General features: G+C 41.3%; 1 protein-coding gene across 8 annotated transcripts in view; it reads right to left on the bottom strand.

Annotated features, from left to right (window-relative positions):
- The window catches only part of DNM3 (dynamin 3), a 735,481-nt gene that overhangs the window by 461,043 nt on the left and 253,419 nt on the right, over positions 1 to 21,019 (bottom strand). For all 8 annotated transcript variants that reach the window (XR_007516879.1, XM_049881209.1, XM_049881210.1 and 5 more), the window contains exons 7-10: positions 19,654 to 19,796; positions 13,515 to 13,650; positions 10,988 to 11,055; positions 7,508 to 7,646 (exon numbers count right to left, since the gene is read on the bottom strand). Coding sequence is in view for 7 of the 8 variants with exons in the window: in XM_049881209.1 (XP_049737166.1) it covers positions 7,508 to 7,646; positions 10,988 to 11,055; positions 13,515 to 13,650; positions 19,654 to 19,796 (486 nt within the window). In the remaining variant the exon portion in view is untranslated. The remainder of the gene's footprint in view (positions 1 to 7,507; positions 7,647 to 10,987; positions 11,056 to 13,514; positions 13,651 to 19,653; positions 19,797 to 21,019) is intronic.

The following is a 21,019-nucleotide window of genomic DNA, read 5'->3' on the forward strand; positions in this document are numbered from 1 at the left end:
AATCTCAAACTATAAAACAGTCTGGTACTGATTAAATGATAGACATATACACCAATGGAATAAAGTTGAGAGTCCAGAAATAAACTCATACATTTATAATCAACTGATTTTCAACAAAGGTGCTAGGCAGGGATGGATTACCCAAGAAGTAAGGTAAGCACATGCTTAGCGCATCAACAAAACAAGGGGACCAGCTGTCCAAAGTAAAGACCCACAGATGCCAAGCAGATAGGATACAAGAAAAACCAAGCACTGCAGTGGAAGGGAACTGGGAGGGCACTAAATGAGATTGATACCATTTTATAAGTTTTATATACAATACCAATTATATTTTCCTTTTCATTTTGAACCAATTAGGTATAACTTCACATTCAGCTCTCTCTCGTCAACCATGTAAGAGCATGGCAGTGGCACTATAATCACGTAACTTGTGACACATCTGGTTTTGTACAAAGTGAAATAAAATGTGTCTTCAGATTGATCATACCGTTGTATTTGTAACATGCTCTTTGCCATCACTCTTGCCCCTGCCAAGTGTCAGCAGTAGTCCAATGAACTGTGAAGATGCAGCATCAAAGGACAGAAAGTGAGTGTGCAAGTTTTAAGCATTATTTCAAGATGAAAAACACTCGTGGAGATCTGCAAAGGGGTCACCAACAAACATCATTCGACAAACAAATGAAATTATTTCCAACTGCCTTGTAAGTAGAGCCTGGGTGGCACAGTGGTCAAGACTAGGCTGTTAACCAAATGGCCAGCAGTGTGAATCCACCAGCTGCTCCTTGAAAACCCTATGGGGCAGTTCTACCTTATCCTAATAGGGTCGCTATGAGTCGTGATCAACTCGACGGCAACAGTTTTTTTGCCTTGTAAGTACTATTTCTTTTGAGTATCTCAGACTTGAAGAAGAAAATTACATATTCCAAATCAATTTTCTTTACTTATTAATTTTCAACTCAGAGCCCTGGTGGTGCAGTGGCTAAATGCTCAGCTGCTAACCGAAAGGTCGGCAGTTCAAATCCACCAGCTGCTCCTTGCAAACCCTATGGCACAGTTCTACTCTGTCTTATAGGGTTGCTATGAGTTGGGATAGACTCAAAAGCAACAGACTTGAGTTTTTCTGGTAATTCCCAACTATAAGTTTTTGTGTTAATGTCTAAATTTGAATGTAAATTTTACTTCATAAACTTAGTTTTATAAATTTTATTTATTCTCAAGTATTTGAATTTATTTACTTCAGTAGAACCAAATTTAAAAAGTGACATAACTTTATATCCAGGTAAAATAAAATGGAAACAACTAAGTGGAGCGCAAAAACAAAAGCTAGTGGAAGATAAACAGAAAAAGATTTGTGAATCCCTAAAGACAATTCTAAAATTAACTTCTTTTTTTAAAACATAATCAGAAGAGACTTCTCTCATTGAACACTCAAGTTTAATGAGTACAAATCATTGTACTAGTACTGTTAGTGCTGAAATTACTAATAGCAATACGAATATAACAGGATTTGTTCCAAATTCTGCACCCATTCCTTGCTGGAATAAAAGAACTAATAATGGTATAGAAAGTGAAACTATTTTAGAATCTGAAATTGTTGCATCTGCAGACCCCCTAAATAACAGAAACAGAGATCATGCTTTGTGGAATAATATTTCTGCCAATGATGTAAATTACTGGGTCAAAGAAAAAAAGGCCAAGTGATCGTTAACATCAAGTTTGGACCATTGGAAAATTCATGCTGAAACTTTCTGGATGGTAAACAAGCAAGGTTCTGTAGCCAGAATATATTTCTAGGGTGCAAAGATAATGGAGAAAATTATAAGAGGGAATGGCTACTGTATTCTCCATAAGTCAGCTCGTTATATTGTTTTGTTTGCAAACTACTCAGTCCTAAATCATTTAATTCTCAATTAGCTATGGATGGATTTAGCAATTGGTGCAACTCAAATATGATTGATAAACATGAAAACAATTCAATTTACAGAGATCGAATGTAGTCATGTTTAAACAGAAGACATGGTTTTGGCTTAACTCATGAACTGAGAACACAAATTAATGAAGAACATCAGTATTGGAAAGCCGTTTTGCAACATGTTGTTGCTATCATTATAATAATTGATGAATGTGGACTATCTTTTCAAGGAAGAAATGAAGTATTTGGAAATTTGTTGGGTTTACTTGAGCTTGTTGCTCAGTTTGATCCATTTTTAGCAGATCACATCTCAAAATATGGTAACACAAAAAAGGGCAACCCATCGTATATGTCTAAAACAACGTGTGAAGAGTTAATAACTTAATAAATGATAAAGTTTGATCAACTATTTTCAGTGAAATAAGTATAACTTGGTATTTGTTTGTCTGTAGATTCCACTCCTGATCTTTCTCATACAGATCAGGTAAGTACTGATTTAAGATACATATCTCCAATTGATGGAAAACCCGTGGAGCAATTTATCACACTTAAAATGTCATATAGGTGAAGAAATTGCAAATCAAGTACTTCATTATTTATGTGATGTTTGCAAAACTGATTTTTCCAAGTGCAAAGGTCAGTCCTATGACAATGCTGCCAATATGTCAGGGTGCTGTAAAGGCATGAAACAAAAAATTTTAGAATGTAGTGAATATGCCATTTTCATACCATGTGCTGTACATTCGCTTAATCTTGTAGGACCTAATGCAGTAGATTGTTATCCAGAAGTAGGTTCTTTTTCTACTGTTCAACTACTCTACTCATTTTTTGCCACGTCTACTAACCAGTGGGCAGTTTTTAAAACATATTTAGGCAATGATCGAGTATTAAAATGTCTTTCTAATACCTTTTGGGAAGGGCATGCTATAGCAACAAGTGCAATCCTGGAATCATACACTCAAATTCTAGATACCTGTCTTAGTTATCTAGCGCTGCTGTAACTGAGATATCACACATGGAGGGCTTCAACAAACAGAAGTTTATTCTTTCACAGTCTAGTAGAAGTCCAAATTCAGGGCATCAGCTCCAGGGGAAGGCTTTCTCTCTGTTGGCTCTGGGGGGAACGTCCTTGTCATCAATCTTTCCCTTGTCTAAGAGTTTCTCCGAGCAGGAACCCCAGGTCCAAAGGATGCGCTTTGCTTCCTGCAATGCTTTCATGGTGGTATGAGGTCCCCCGTCAATCTGTTTATTTCTCTCTTTTATATCTCAAAAGAGATTGGCTTAAGGCACAATCTAATCTTGTAGATCTCATCAACATAACTGCCATTAATCCATCTCATTAACATCATAGTGACAGGATTTACAACACATAGCAAAATCATATCAGATGACAAAATGGACAATCACGTAACACTGGGAATCATGGCCTAGCCAAATTGATACACATATTTTTGGGGGACACAATTCAATCCATGACATTCCACCCTCTGGTCCCCCAAAATTCATGTCCTTGCCACATGTAAACACATTCACCCCAACATATCATGGCAAAAATCTTAAATCAAATCCTAGTTCAAAATCTCATCTTCCGCAAAATTCCTCTTTACCTGTGAAATCCAGAAAACAAGTTATCTGGTTTCAAAGTACAGTGGTCGAACAGGCAGGCACAAGCTAAACATTTCCATTACAAGTGGGAGAAACTGGAGGGAAAGAAGGCATAATAGGCACCAAGCAAGTCAGCAGAACACACTGCCCTAGCCCTCAAGGCTTGAAAGTAATTCTCTGTTCTCTGAGACCATTTACACAATGGCTCTGCCTTCTAGACTCTAGATATCAGCCATGCTCTCTGGATTCTGGGTGGAGGCTCTTTGACCCTGGGCTTCAGCTCTGCCTTCCAGTTCCACTGGAAGGGCAACTCTGCTCCCTCGACTTTGGGGGGCCCCATTCTCCTAGTCCATCTGAGTGGTGACTCCACCCTTAGAAACACAAGAGGCCATGGCTCCACCCTTTGAAACTCCAGAGATTGTGGCCATACCCTTTGAGACTGAGGCAGCTTGGCTTCCTGTGTTCCTAGTCTCTTCAGCTTCTGCTTCCTGGTTTCTTGGCCTCTCATGTCTCATTGCCCACATCTGCCCTACTGGAGAGGGTGTTCCAAAGCTCTCTAGTTCCACCAGTAAGTGCCTGGAGGTGCCCCAATCCACCAGTAAGCTTCAGCTGGAAGGCACTTGGCTCTCTTGGTCCGTGAGTCAGCAGCCTAGCTCCACCAATAAGTGCCTGGAGGTACCCCAATCTGCCACGAAGCCTCCTGCGCAAAGGCACTCAGCTCTCTCGCTCTACAGGTCAGCTCCAGCGCCATATCGTGCTGGTTTCCTGGTTCCACTACTGCTGATCCTCTGCCACTTCAGGTCCTCTGTCACTGCTGCTTGTGTTCTGCGCCATCTCCGGTGTAACACCTCTCCGCACTTCCCTCTGAGTCCTCTATCCATCCATTCACAGCTTCAAAACCGCTTCCGCATTTTAAGTATCCGTTAGAGCAGCATCCCATTCTTGGTCCCAAATCCTCTTGGTTATCTAGTGCTACTGTAACAGAAATACCACAAGTGGGGGGCTTCAACAAACTGAAGTTTATTCTCTCACAGTCTAGTAGGTTAGAATTCCAAATTCAGGACGTCAGCTCCAGGGGAAGGCCTTCTCTCTGCTGGCTCTGGGAGGAAAGTCCTTGTCATCATCTTCCCTTTGTATAGGAGCTTCTCCGTGCAGGATGCACGCTGCTCCCAGTGCTGATTTCTAGGGTCCCCCGTCAATCTGTTCACTTCTCTCTTTTATATCTCAAAAGAGACTGGCTTAAGGCACAATCTAATCTTGTAGATCGCATCAACATAACTGCTGCCAATCCATCTCATTAACATCATAGTGATAGGATTTACAACACATAGCCAAATCACATCAGATGACAAAATGGCAGATAATCACACAATATTGGGAATCATGGACTAGCCAAATTGATACACATATTTTTTGGGGGGACACAATTCAACCCATGACAATGCCTTAGAAAATATTGCTGAAGACCAGGCACAAAAAAGGCGATACCAAAAGAGAAGTTGAAAACATCATCAACAAAATGCAAACACTAGAGTATGTATTTATAGTGGTTATTTGGAATAATATATTGTAGCATTTTCATTGGACAAGTCAAGCTCTCAGTTTACTCAGAAGTAAATTTAAAGATATGCACAGATCTCTACCAGGCATTAACAGGGTATTTATATAATTTAAGAAAGATTTTGAAAACACAACAAATAGTGCCAAATTATCAATTTGGTGATTATCAAGCAGTTCACCAACACAGAGAGGCATTAGAAAGAAACAGGTAAATGATGGAAGTGCTCCATCATTAAGTGCCGGTGATCCATTTCACATAATCACATACTGCACCATTATTGACACACTTGAATCTTGCCTGAAAAGAACTGCAGAAGTGTATGTAGTTCTTCCAAATAGATTTTCCTTCTTAAACAACGTGGCTATACCTGATGAAGAGTGTGTAAAGGCGTCCAAGAAATCGGAGCAGGCTTATCCCAATGACTTAAATACAAACATTTATGGGGAAACGTGACAATTTCATTCTTACATGAGAACTAAGTTTACAGGTTCAGGAAAGACAAACTTTACTTATGTAGGAATGTATGATTCCACAATAGAAGATAAAATACAATGCATATTTCCCAATGTTGAAATTGTTTTATGCATATTCCTAACTTCAGTCATCACAAACTGCAAAACAGAACACTCATTTCTGTTCCTAAAGTGATTAAGAAACCCTCCACATACAACAATAATTCAAGAAAGACTCAATTCACTATCCTTATTATGTATGGAAGTAGCTTATTAGTGGTACGGTTACAAGGGGTGAGAGGGAGAGGAAAACGAGGAGTCATTGCTTATGGGGCACTTAGTTTCTTTAAAGGGTGAGAGAAAAATTTGGAAATGGATAGTGGCGATGGTTGCACAACATGGAAGTAATTAATGTCGCTGAAAAGGTAAAAAATGTTGACATTAAAAAAAAAATCTAACAAAAACAGAGGTATCTCTTCTTTCAAGAAATGTTCACAGTACCAGTGTTAACTCTTACACAGCAAGGCCTACCCTATCCTAAATGCCATCACTGATTTCCTTCTTGCATTTTCCAATACAAGGCACTCCTTTCATATCCCTAGGGATTCAGCACGCACTCTCCGTATTCTCAGAGAGGAGTACCCAGTACTGGGGAGTCTCTCCCCTACTCTCTGTAGCATAGATTCAATAGATATCACATGGTAGAGAATATCGAGTGCTGCTAAGATGGCCATTTATAGATCAGCTACTGTTTACCTGGCACTTACTACAGCTAATCACTGTGTTAAATGACCTGTAGGCTTCCAATATCATCTTGTTTAATCCTCACCAGGGTGGTATCATCATCATTATTGTTACCCCCACTTCAGATAAATTAACAAAACATATAAATATAACCTTATGTTACAGGGTTTAAACCCTTTAAACCCTTATCAGTTCCTCACGAATAAATAGCAGAGTAAGGACTTGAATCTAAGCAATTGGATCTCAGAGTCTAGGCTCGTAACCACTACACTACTCTGCCCAATCCCAAAACACCAGGCTTAAGTGGAATTCATTTATAACTCAGAAGAACATCCGTACTGATATCCACAAAATCAGTGATTCTCTTCTGTCATGGATTGAATTGTGTTCCCCAAAAATGTGTGTATCAGTTTGGCTGGGCCATGATTCCTGGTATTGTGTAACTGACCACCATTTTGTCATCTGATGTGATTTTCCTACATGTTGTAAATCCAGCCTCTATGATGTTAACGAAGGAGGGTGGGTGGCAGCTAAGTTGATACGGCAGGACTCAATCTACAGGACTGGATTGTGTCTTGAGCCAATTTCTTTTGGGATATAAAAGAGAGAGGTGAGCATATAGACAGGAGGACCTCATACCACCAAGAAAGCAGTGTCGGGAGCAGAGCTCGTCATTTGGACCCAGGGTTCCTATGCAGAGAAGCTCCTAGTCTAGGGGAAGACTGATGAGAAGGACCCTCCTCCAGAGCTGACAGAGAGAGAAAGACTTCCCCTGGAGCTGACACCCTAAATTTGGACTTTTAGCCTACTTTACTGTGAGGAAATAAAGTTCTCTTTGTTAAAGTCATCCACTTCTGGTATTTCTGTTATAGCAGCAGTAGATGACTAAGACACCTTCCCTTAACAATTACCCCATCCATGTACCATAGGAAATAATCAGTTTAGAGCAGTCACCTAGTTGTCCTAAAGTGATTTTTAACTGTTTAAAACAAAAAGAAAAAAAATCAGCTGACTAAAATATACTGTTTCTGGTCTAAGCCAATGAGATAGAATGGAATTATAAAGGACAACATGCTTGTCTGTCATGAAAGCAATTCCCACCCAGTACTTCCCACAATTCTTCCTCCTGGGCAAACAAAGTATGGGGTCAGGGAAAGAGGGTCAAGCTGCAGAGTAGGAAAGGTGGTGAAACCAAGTAGTTACTTATAGAAAAGTCAAATGATTCACACTTACTTTTTTGGTGCATTTCTTGACAGTGTTGATTAGTTCTTGTATTACCAGATCAACACTCTTCAAAGAAGGCCCTTTCAGCTTCACAATTTGCTTTTTGACTATCGCTTCAAACGCCATGTCTGGGGTAAACAGCCCTGTCCTGAGTGTAAAGAAAAAAGTAACAGATTTAAAAAATTAATAATATCCAATAATCTCATGAAAAATATTTAAATTTAGATGCCACTTAAAGTAAGCACGTAATACTCAGTTTTTAAAGTTACACAGTGACTTGTTCCATTCACGGTACCATTTCTAACATCTTTAATACCACTATTCCATAATAAATCCCAATCTATGGAGGATTAACATTACCTAAAACAGTGTCCAAAATGTTTTCATGGCATGTAATGTGGCTTGTAACTGATATTTAACTGTAATTTGTCTCAGCTCACTGTTTCATAGTAATAACAAGGAATGCTACAATTGAAATGGTGTCCTAAATTTAAATTCCTATTTCAAAGGTATTCCAAAAGCAATTTTTCTGCCTTTTGAGGATACCAGATAATCGTCACTTTTTTTTGCACACTGAAATGGCAGAGTTCCTAGACTACACACTATATCCTTTCCAGGAGAGCTGTAATTACAGTGAGCTCACTGGTTCCCAGTCTGAGGTCCTGGAGTCCTGAGGGTAGACAAAGGCAGTAATGGGGAGCCTAATTTTAACATGGTTAGTTAAAATTTCAATAACTCATTTTAATATTCCAGGATACCTAAACTAAATTATAAATTTACAAATGTAACAAACGATAACCCAAAAAAAACAAGTGTCTTTCCCTTTTGGCTGGAATTAGTTCAAATGAATGCCATAACAATGCTTAATTCATGCTAAGCAGAATCCCAGAAAAGCAATTAGATGTACCTTTGAGTCATAAAAGGTGAAAATCACTACCTGAATTGAAACACAAGGCCAATGGAAAAAAGCTACAGTACGAGGGATCCCTGAGCATCAAACATGCCTGACGACTTGCAGGCTCAGGCTTTGCACTTGGTCCTTCCCATGCTAGACCCTCCTTCTCTTCCCATCTCACCTCTCCTATTTGATTAACTTCCCTTCCTTCGACACTTAATTCCATGCAGCCTGTTTTGGGACATTTCCTTAACAATTTCCTTACCCCAGCTTCATTCAATGCCTCCTCTTATCATTCACTTAGCACTCAGCGCTCACCTCCACTTCTAACTGTGCTAATCATAAGACACCTTATTACTATAATTTCTCCACCCTGGGTAAAGAAGAACATCGAAACCATTCAGTCTGGCATTAAAATTCTCTCGTCTGATGCTTATCTTCCTTTATAACATTATTTCTCCCCTCCCTTTTTATGCTCCCTGTGTTTCAGGTAACCGGGACCCTTTGCCTTCGCACACACATATTCATACTGATACTCTACGTCTTTGTACTGTTCATTTCACCCTTCTCACACTTTCAGCCTGTCCAAACTCCCACTGTACTCAAAGCCCAGATAAAAAGCAACTACTTCCTACCATTCACCATCTACAATTCTATTGCTGAGAGTCTTCCTTCTTTGAACCCCAACATGCTATTTTGCACTGCAGTGTTCTGGGCACATGTTTTAGTTCATTACTATACTGGTAAGGAGCCCCAGTGGCACAACGGCTAAGGGCTCAACTGTTAAACAAAAGGTTAGCAGTTCAAACCCCTCTAGCAGCTCCATGGGAGAAATACGGAGACCTGCTCCTGTAATGATTACGGCCAAGAAAACCCTATGAGGCAGTTCTAACCTATCACATGGGACCGCTATGGGTCAGAACCAACTCGATGGCACCCAACAACAAAACAGTGACGACACTGGTAGGGAGTGTCACGATCACATTTATCTTTGTGTGCCTCACATGGACTGTCTTCCCTTGTTCAAGGTTGACATTCGGTGTTAGCGGAAAAAGGACAAAGACGGCTTCTAGCAATCAAAATTTTGATAGAATCAAACAGGAACAAAACACTTCAAATTTAATATATTTAGAAGCCTAAGTAATCACATCAATAGTATGTCCTATACTCAGGACACCGTACACCTCTTATCACCTCATAGGCAAATTAGCCACAGAAAAATAACAACTGGTCTCCTTTGTTGGTATGCACGCAAATCAGAAAGCTACCATACTCAATTACTGAGCTTTTGTTATATTTAACAAAAATGTACTTGGTATGGGGTTTGATAGTTAAGTAAAAGCACTATATTTGCTAAGTAAAAATCCCTTATGACCCTGAAAATGTGATTTGGTTCCACTTAGGGTCAATCTTTGCCCTCTCTGGTTCTGTTCCCAACAGTCTGAATTTGTCCTTTAGCCAGAAGCTGAAACACAACTGACAATAGAAAGAGGACACCTCCTTCATATGAAGGCATCTAGGAAGCAGGCGGCCTAAGTTTTATTAACGTGAACTCAGGTCACCTCATTTTAATGTCGTTGTTGTTGTTAGCTGCCATCTAGTCGATTCCGACTCATGGTGACCTCATGTGCACCAGAGTAGAACTGTACTCCTTAGGGTTTTCAAGGCTGTGACTGTTCAGGAGCAGATCACCAGGTCTGTCTTCTGAGGTGCCTCTTAGTGGGTTTGAACTGCCAACCTAGTGTCGAGTGCTTAACCACTTCCGTCACCCAGGGACTCTTTCAATTTAATGTATGTTCCATTTAGCCTTCTGTTCGTGAACTCAAGACACGTGTTTTAAATTAACCTTTTCCGATCAAAGTTCTTTAAAGACAGAAAATTAAAATAATCCTACTTTATACAAAAGAAAATTCGGGTACCAGAGTTACCCCATTCCACCCTCCCAGCTTCATGTCCCTCTGCACTCCAGTCAAAATGCATGACTCTTGGCTCCACAAATGCATGCTGCTCTCCCCACCTTTATGCCTTTGCTCACACTGCTCCTAACACTCAAAGGCCTGTCTTCTACCCTCCAGCCTCAACAGCTTCCATTCCATCCTTCCATCCCCTCACTTCTCATTGCACCCCACCCACCCCACACACACGCAAACACACACAGACACAGACAATACACCTGTGACTGATGAAATCGTTCTTGCTTTCTAAACAGGCAAGGTTTGACTCAAAAGTTACAGTTCTATTAATTTTTTCCAATGATGCTCCACAACTCTCGGCAAAATTAATCTGTCCTTCCTCTGTGTATGCAATGACTACTTGTGAGCATGTCGGGCCTCTGTCACTGAAAGGTAAGATTCTTGAGAACGAACAGTCTTGCTCACATGTATCTCCCCGACTGTGCCGAGCACAGTGCCTTGAGGAAGACTACAATATGAGAAATTACTACTGAACACAAACTAAGATTTCCTGTTTCTTACTCCCACCTCTGTGCTGTACCCTGCTCAGAGGATGAAAAGGCAACTTTACTAGTGGTTTATGAACATTGATTTTCTTTTGGCAGCTTGAACTGAAGACAAAACAAAATGTGAACCACTTGCCTGATGCCATGTATGTTTTTGATTGCATAGCTTATTTCTCTTCGCAGTTCTTTCTCATTGAACTCCATCTGCAGATGCAAAGTGAGCCACGGTTAGGACACTTAATTCCTTTGAATAATAATAGTGTTGAATATTAAAGAATGAGAATAACTTGACTTAGTTATTAATAAATGGATATTCATGCCTCTCTTAACTTAAACCCAGATGGTCAAAACCTCTTTTTATACAAAGTTCAAGGCAGCACAGAACAGCAGGGATTTCTGGGAGCTTTAGTGCAATGGATTTCTAACTCTCCTATAGATAAGGAGTGCTCTGCATAAAGGACACCTTCTGGACAAAAATGTGGCCATCCATTTGAAATTCATAACTCTTCATTCCATTCCTGAATACACCAAATTTGTGGCACAAACAGATGTATAAATGAGTGTGTCACCTGATGTGTGTGCAAAGCAGTGCAGCCCCCCAGAGATTAACAATGGATGGTTTTTCTCCCTGGCCATCTGAACCACCTGAGTTCAGGCCTCTTTATAAAAGGAAATTAATGATATTTTACTAATCCAACACAGGATAAATTGTATAGACATGTCCCAGGAGTTCTAAAATTTATTTGAATGTAGGATCAAAGTGTCGCAGAGCTTAGGCGGGGAAAAGATACCAAGAGAACATTCGGTCGAGCTCCTGATTTCTGAGATTTAGCTTCTTCAGCCTCACTGTCTATTCTTTCTCTCCCTCACAAGTTAAGCCATAGGACAATGAGCTGCTTCAGTTCTGTACCATGCTCCCTGGCTTCACAGCACAGGCCCTTGCGGCAGGCCTCTTTCTGTCTGGACCGCCTTCTCCCCCGCCCCTCCTACTCTTTTCTTAATTAATTGCTCATCCTTCCAAACACAGCTTGGAAGCCAGGTTCCCTTATTCAGGTCTGTGGGCTGTGTTTCCATAGCACTGTGTGCTGGAGTTTATCACATTACTTAGCACATTTTAATGAAATTATCTATTTACCCATCTGCCTCCGACACCAACACGTAAGCATCCGCCTCTCTGCAGGTAAGGCAAGTAGCATAGTCCCTATAATTATGTAGCTGTCTATCAGGCATTTCACACTTAACATGTCCCAAACAGAGCTCTCGATTCAACCCCCACCCCCCTCTCCAGCCCTCCTCAGGGTCCCTCATCGATGGTCACCGCCGTTCACTCGGTTCTGTAAGTTAAAACCTTCTCCCATGGTTAATTCCTTTCTTTCTCCCATCTGCCGTAGCAATCTAAGTCTTATCGACCCTACCTTCAAAATCCCAAATCCATCCATTTCTCTCTGTCGTCCCTTTCCCAGCAGCATTTGACTGTGAAGCCAAAGAACCTCAAGCTTCAGGGCTTCTCCCTTGCATAAGCCCCTCCCAGGACCCTGTGCCTACTTGTCTGTTTGTAATTCTGTGTTCTTTTTCCTAAAACTGTATAAGCGTTGTTGTTGTTAGCTGCTGTCGAGTCAATTCCAACTCCTGGCAACACCACGTGTGCAGAATAGAATTGCTCCGTAGGATTTTCAAGGCTGTGATCTTTCGGAAGCAGATTGCCAGGCCTGTCCTTCCAAGGTGTCTCTGGATGGGTTTGAACCACCAAGCTTTAGTTGGTAGGCCAGCACTTAACCATCTGTGACACCCAGGGACTACTGTATAGGCTTCAGTCTCCACAAAACTAGGATCTAACCCTGTTCTTGCCTTACTGTTTTCTTTATCCGACTTGTCTTCCTGGATTCACTCCTGCCCCTTTACAATCCAGCAGGCATAGTGTTGTTTTCAAATTATTAACCAAATCAGGTCAAACCCTGCTTAAAACCCTCCCATGACTTTCCATAGTTAAAGATAAATGGCTCACCACAACCTAGAAAGCTGTGCGTTGACTCTCTAAGTTCATGTCAGACCTGTCTCTCCTTCGGTCAGGTCTGCACGAGCACATCTATTCTTCACCTGCCACACTCATCCTCTATCTCTACACGGCTGCCTCCTTCATGCCATTCTGATCATGGCTTAAATGTCCTCTACTCAGACTTTTCCTGACCACCCCATTGAAGGAGGCTCGCCCAGCCCCTTCCTCTCACATCATGTTACTATAATAATACTTGGTATTTTCTTATTTTGTCTATTTGTTAATTTTCTGTCTTCTATCACTGGACAAACAAGAACCTCCTCTGTCTTGATCACTGGTACCTGGAACTCTGAAATCCAGTATAGGATCCATAAATATTTTTAAATTAATTAGACAACAAATAAACATCACGGGAACTCAGTATTTGTTGAAATTATCCAAAATGTGGTTAAATCCCAGTAAACAAAATCAGAACCATCAGTAAGAAATATTTCTTTCCTGAATTTCATCACCTGAGTATGGTTTCCTTGTGTTTGTTTGTTTGTTTGTTTGTTTGTTTGTTTGAAGAACTGTCTTAGTCCCATACCACCCTCAGAATATTTTATCATCAGTTATGGAGGGCCGAATATGGAAATGAAGGGAGGGGAAAACAGCATTCAGTACAAACCTTTACTATCTCAAATGGAAAGCGTTCATGGAAAATACGATTGATTTTAGCACCACCTGAGAGTTCCAGGGTATCTACTTGATCCCCTGACCCTTCAATTCTCTTCTCGAAGTCCACGGCAAACTGCTGAACCATCCTACGATAGTGAAAGAAAAATAAAGTCAAGTTAAAGTAACAAGGCCTTGTACGTCTCGTTTTAGTTTACTAGAGTTATTCCTTAGAAGTCTTTTCCTGGTGTTTCTAGTGGCACCCACTGGCAGAGTTAAAACTGCACTCTCTTCGGCGCCCAAAGCGTGAATATATAAAATACACACGACTTAGATTTATTTTAGACATTCAATTAGAATGAATATTTTAAATATCTTCGTCATGAAATGCATTCTGTCCATTTGGTTGCAACCACGAAATGTTCAGTGGAGAATACTTAAGTTACAAATTAAAGTTAAGCAATACAACTTTATGTAGAAGAGCGAGATGTGCCACAGCTCCTGCAGCATCACCCCCGTGTCCTGAGAGCCACCAAGTGTTCATTCCGCCTCCTTCACATCCCCCACCCAGTCTTCTTCAATTCTTGCTGGGATTACCAAACCTGCCTCTAAACAGCCAGCCTGCTTTCGGGTTTTTCCTTGTCAAGGTCAGGCCTCACCCTGCCAGGCCAATGCAAATTTGTGAGCCCTCTGCCATTCCACAACTAGCTCTAACTTTGTTTTTCAATGGCTCCTCACAATTGAATAACTTTAACACATCACCCAAGATTCTTCATGGTCCGGCCCTGGCTACCTCTCCAGCCCCATCTCTCATTACTCGCCCACTCACCTTCCACGCCAACCACACAGAAGCTATTTGCAGTTGTCCCTGTGCTTTTACCTGTTTTTCTTTCTGCTCAGATGCCATTCCCTCTGCTTCTTCTTTCTTTGCTGGTTAATTTCTGTCTTTCAAGGCTCAGTTGAAGCATTAGTTCTTCTAGGAAACCTTCCATGACCCACTGCCCTACTCACCAGCACTCCTCATTGTTGCCCAGGTCAAGGGCCCCTCCTTGGTTTCCTCAGCTGATTTCTAGCATTGCACTTAGCAGAGTACATGGCCATTGCCTGTTCATCTATCAGTCTCTCCCTTAAGGGAAAGGATCTCATTTATCTCTCCCTGCTCAATGTGGAGCCCTGGTGGTGCTGTGGTTAAGAGCTCAGGCTACTAACCAAAAGGCCAGCAGTTCAACTCCAACAGCCACTCCTTGGAAACCCTATGGGGCAGTTCTATCCTGTTCTATAGGGTTGCTGTGAGTTGGAATTGACTCGATGGCAATGGATTGTATCATGGATTGAATTGTGTCCCCCAAAAAATATGTGTCAACTTGGTTAGGCCATGATTCCCAGTATTGTGTGGTTGTCTTCCACTTTGTGATTGTAATTTTATGTTGAGAGGATTAGGGTGGGATTGTAACACTACCTTTACTCTAGTCACTCCCTGATCCAAGGTAAAGGCAGTTTCCCTGGGGTGTGGCCTGCACCACCTTTTATCTTTCAAGAGATAAAGGAAAGGGAAGCAAGCAGAGAGTTGGAGACCTCATACCAACAAGAAAGCAGCACCAGGGGCAGAGCGTGTCCTTTGGACCTGGGGTTCCTGTGCCTGAGAAGCTCCTCAACCAAGGGAAGATTGAGGACAAGAACTTTCCTCCACAGCTGATAGGGAGAGAACGCCTTCCCCTGGAGCTGACACTTTGAATTTGGACTTTTAGCCTACTTTACAGTGAGGAAATAAATTCCTCTCTATTAAAGCCATCCACTTGTGGTATTTCTGTTATGGCAGCACTAGATGACTAAGACAGAATTTGGTACCAAGAGAGTGGGGTGATGCTCTAACAGATACCTAAAATGTGAAAATGGCTTTGAAACTGTGAACAGATAGTTGCGACAGTGGCAGAGAAGCAGCAACAGCAGTGAACCAACAGCAGCAGAACCAGGAGACCAGCACAACTGGAGCTGACCCAAGGAGCAAGAAAGCTGAGCGCCTGTGTGCAGGAGGCTTCCTGGCGGAGTGGGGTGCCTCCAGGCATTTATCAGTGAGCTACAGAGCTTTGGAACACTTGTTCCAGCAGGGCAGATGTGGGCATGAGGCCCAAGTTGCTGAGAGGCCAAGAAATCAGGAAGCAGAAGCTGAAGGGACGAGGAACACAAGAAGCCGAGCTGCTCAGTCTCAAAAGGTATGGCCAGGACCTCTGGGGTTTCAAAGGGAGGAGTTGCCACTCAGATGGACTAGGAGAATGGTGTGCTTAAAGCCGAGGGAGCAGAGTTGCTGTCCCAGTGGGCCTGGAAGGTGGAGCTGAAACCCAGGGCCAAAGGGCCTCCACTCAGAATCTGGAGACTGTGGCCAATACCTAGAACCTGCAGGGCAGGGCCATTGTGTAAACTCTCTCAGAGAACAGAGGATTACTTTCAAAGCTTTAAAAGGGCTAATGTAATGTGTTCTGCTGACTTGCTTGGTACCTGTAATGCCTTCTTTCCCTTCAGTTTCTCCCATTTGTAATGGAAATGTCTAGCTTGTGCGCGTTCTGCCATTGTACCTTTGGAATCAGATAACTTTTATTTTAGATTTCACAGACGAAAAGGAATTTTTGGATTTTGTGCTTGGAACACTACCTTTACTCTAGTCACTCCCTGATCCAAGGTAAAGGCAGTTTCCCTGGGGTGTGGCCTGCACCACCTTTTATCTTTCATGACGGGGTGAATATGTTTTGCATGTTACAAGGATGTGATTTTTTGGGGTCAAAGGGTGGAATGTCATGGATTGAATTGTGTCCCCCCCAAAAATATGTTTCAACTTGGTTAGGCCATGATTCCCAGTATTGTGTGGTTGTCCTTCATTTTGTGATTGTAATTTTATGTTGAGAGGATTAGGGTGGGATTGTAATACCACCCTTACTCAGGTCACTTCCCTGATCCAAGGTAAAGGGAGTCTCCCTGGGGTGTGGCCTGCACTACCTTTTATCTCGCAAGAGATAAAAGGAAAGGGAAGCAAGCAGAGAGTTGGGGACCTCTTACCACCAAGAAAGCAGCACCAGGAGCAGAGTGCATCCTTTGAACGTGGGGTCCCTGTACCTGAGAAGCTCCTCAGCCACGGGAAGATTGAGGACAAGCACCTTCCCCCAGAGCCAACAGAGAGAGAAAGCCTTCCCTTGGAGCTGGTGCTTTGAATTCGGACTTTTAGCCTACTTTACCATGAGGAAATAAATTTCTCTTTGTTAAAGCCATGCACTTGTGGTATTTCTGTTATGGCAGCCCTAGATGACTAAGAGTGATTGGTTTTCTCTAACATATGAAACATTCTCAATAAATACTAATTTAATTAATGAATGAATTACTTTAATATAGAACCAAAAAACTCATTGCTGTTGAGTCGATTCCAACTCATATTGACCCCATAGGACAGAGTAGAACTGCCCCATAGGGTTTCCAAGGAGTGGCTAGTGAATTTGAAATGCAGACCTTTTGATTAGCAGCCGAGCTCTTAACCACTGTGCCACCAGGGCTCCACATACTTTAAGATAATGGGTAAGAAAAAAAAAGAAAGAAATATACTACAGGGAGAAAACCGACTATTTTCATTTGCGATTACCAGATTTTGAAACTACAATTTTAATATGCTGGAAACACAAATTCCAATTTGTAATAGGAAAAAAAATTCAAACCATCTAAATCTTGCATCTTTTTATTCTCTTTCATCAAAATCATGATGAATTAAAAGTACCTTCAAATTATTTAGACCAGAAAAGCTGAAGTATAATTGGGTTTGGATATGCTCATGTATATACAATAATAATCTGATGCTTTTCTAAAATATCTGGAAATTTTAGAATATTCATCTCTAGTCACTCCCTCCCCCAAGGCCTACTCTCTAGCCACCTGGTCCAGTTACTGATGCTGGAACAAGCTGCATCAAAGTTCACACAAATTCTCTTGCCCTCCTCTTACACCTGACAAACTCTCTCCATACTTCAGGGTCCCACTTTTTATACACTGAACTGTGTCCCCCAGAAATTTGTGTTGGAATCCTAACCCCTATACCTGTGGATATAATCCTATTTGGAAATAGGATTTTCTTTGTTATGTTCATAAGGCCATATCAGGTAGGGTGTGTCCTAAATCTAATCACTTCTGAGTGATACAATGAGTAGCACAGACACAGAGACAAGGAAGCCAACACAGAGGGAGACGGGCACTGCAGGAAGCGACAGGGGTAGATGTATCTACAAGCCCAGGAACTTCAAGGACTGCCAACTACTAGAAGCTGAAAAAGGAGCCCTGGTGGTGCAGTGTTTCAAACCTACCAGCTTCTCCGTGGGAGATGGATAAGCAGTCTGCTTCCATAAAGATTACAGTCTTGGGAACCATATGGGGCGTTTCTACTCTGTCCTATAGGGTCACTATGGGTCAGAATTGGCTCAATGGCATCAAGTAGAAGCTGAAAGAAGCAAGAAACGACCACCCCCCTAGAGCCACATGCTGAATTTGGACTTCTAGCGTCCTGAAATATGAGAAAATTATTTCTATCCTTTAAACCCACCCACTTGGGGTACTTCTGTTACTGCAGCACTAGGGAACTAAGACACCTCTCAAGTACCGCTTTCTCTGTGAACTCACACCTTCTCTCACGTGTAACTGCTTCCTCATCTGAGCTCATCTCATACTTACTAGAAACATAGCATTTATTAGATTTAAATACAATCAATTGTTATATGTCTGTTTCCCCCGCTGTACTGTGAACTCGTCTCGAGGGCAAAATTCTTATTCATTTTTGAGTCCCCAGCTGATAGAACAGAGAGAGGGACTGGGTAGAATACACAAAGAGGTGGGAGGGAAGGAGGGAGGGAAGGAGAGAGAAGGGAAGAAGGAAACATGTCAGAAAGCACAAGGCAGTGAAGATGGAGCTGAGTCAGCCCCCTACAAGGAAAGAAGCTAGCTGTGCAAAATTCTGTAATCTGAGTCCAAGGAAGTCACAGAAGCAAAACCCAGTCTTTGCAAGAAGAGTTTCAGTTGGATGTTAAGGCCTACACAGAAACGACTTTCTCTTTTCTGTAACTCACAGAGTTTTTACGGGAGCTTAAACAAGGCCAAGAATAAAAAGAATGGTAAACTATGAAAGAGCTGAATCCAAGAAATAAGATGACGTGCTTGCCACTTAGATTATTTGAGCATTTAGAAATCTCCCCACCAGGAAAGGAATTACACTATGCATTTTACTTGCAAAACTAAGAGCATTTTGATAGCAAGACTGCAGAGCGATAATGCAGCTGTAAGAACATCTGAGGTCCTCAGATAAGAACATCTGAGGTGGGCCTCAGGCATCCTGGACCACAAGCTGTTCAGTGGGCTCTTCTGCTTCAGAGGGACATGAGGGAAGTGGCAGCACTGGGATAAAAGGTAAGGTGAGGCTAGAAGGGATGAGAGAGGGAAAATGCATGTGAGACACAGGCGGCTGGTCGTTCTCTAACAACTCCACTCTGCCACCCCGACATCGCTCAGGGATAAATCCAGCAGCCCAAGGATAAGAGGTGAAGAACGTGGAGGAAAAAGACGTTTGGTGGTTTTCACATTTTCCTTTTTGAAGGGCTATATTAAAATCTTTACAGAAAAGGGGGGAAAAAGGTAATTTACATGTAGCCTTATTATCTTTGCTTTTTTGATTAAATCCTTGGTTCTCATTCCACTGAAAAATGCACACAGATAAACCACATGAAATAACTGAAATAAAAAGATAAGTACAAGTGATATTAATAGAAACCACTGTAAAATACACATGGCATTTCCGACAGGAAATATGCCCACTTCTAAAGACTGAGGACCAAAAAATACCTGCAGAATTATCACTACTGGCTTTACTTACTTACTGAATCCAATTTTTAAAACACAATGAAATTAGGCATGGGGTGAGCAAGTGGTCAAATTTATAATAAGAGAGTAAGATCGACAATTATTCTCCAAGAAAACAAAGTGTCAAGAGTCACAGTATAACATATACAGAGCCTCATATACTTTTCTTGCTTCTTCTGTAAAGCCTAGAAAAATATCATGACAAACAGCCTAAAGCAAAAACAAACTGAAGAAATCAGTTAAAAATCCTGAGGAAGCAAAGGGCAACTCACTGCAGCAATGCTTTGGTCTTCCTGGTAGGGTCTTCTGGTTTGAAGTTTTTGTAGGCTTCTACTTCATGTTCTATGGATAGCAACTGTCCCTGCAGTTTGTTCCTGAAGTTTGGCAGGGTATCTCGAATGTGGTTGGTAAGTTGCTAAGTAAAACAAAACAAAAAAATCATAAACACATATCATGCACTGAAGATTAATTCATGAGATAAAAATTGAGCTTAAATGTTTTTCTAATCATTCAATACATTTGAAATCACATATACACATGAGACTGACTGTGAAAGATAGAAGGGTGGTGGGAAGAAGTTCCAATTCTCCTCCACTGCCTATGGGGATGTTCAAAATTCTTTCCTTTAGAGTCACTCACTTGGGCTATCCCTTTATGTCCGAGGAGACCCTGTTAAAATGCAACTAAAGTTACTACTGAGGCCACCCAGTAATACCTTACTATGGATTGATTTATCTCATCACCTACCTTACAAAGAGAAAGCCTAAGGTAGAATGTGGTAGAAATGAAGGAAGTCTAGAGTTACAGGCACTCCCTGATGTCCTCAGAGTGAACTGTCTTACCACACTGGTGGACCTCGGGCAGTCAAGGGTGCCAGAAGTGCCCGCTAGTTGTTAACTTTCTCTCCATTCTGCACTTTAGGCAGGTGCTTCTTCTTACCTCCACCTCTAGGTCCCAGACCAACACCTTCACCAGGTAGCATATAAAAAGCTCCATGGCTGAGCAAAAGTAAGCTCTCTCTACAATTGACATTTCTACCTGATCATCTAACTGGCATTTCCACTGAGATTGCCTTGTGGCACCTCAAGCTCAGTGTGATGAAAAGTTCTCTAAGAGATTCCCTAAGAACACATGATTAATTAAGAACAAAGATGGAACGTGAACTCTGACTATTTAGCTCCCTACCTTACGTTTCTTCTATTACAATGCAGTTAAGGAAAAGTTTGAATTAAAAGGAAGAAGTGGGAAAAAAAAAGGCAATCTTCTTGTCTTGAACTGCTTAAGTAATAAACACAGAATCAGGGAACAGAGAGAATGTAAACTTCCTAGAAATACAGGCAAAAGAATAATAACTTAAAAGTTGAGAGAATAAACATACCTAGACTGAATAAGGAAAACATTTTAAATCATCTTTATGAGTTTAACAGGTTATCTGAGTACATCTACTCAATAAATCTATAGTTATTCATCAATGGTTTTAACTGTATTAATCTCAGGCCCACTGTAATGACTTACTGTTATTACCGTGGCATGTGGCTCTGAAGCAGAAAACAAAAGGATGAAGAAGACTCATTCCCAGTAGAAAGGTCACAAGAAACAAGCTTCCTGACTGTAAAGAGTAATAGCAATGAAGAGAAA

The sequence above is a fragment of the Elephas maximus genome, chromosome 3 (genome assembly GCF_024166365.1).
Source record: "Elephas maximus indicus isolate mEleMax1 chromosome 3, mEleMax1 primary haplotype, whole genome shotgun sequence".
Lineage (NCBI taxonomy): Eukaryota > Metazoa > Chordata > Mammalia > Proboscidea > Elephantidae > Elephas > Elephas maximus.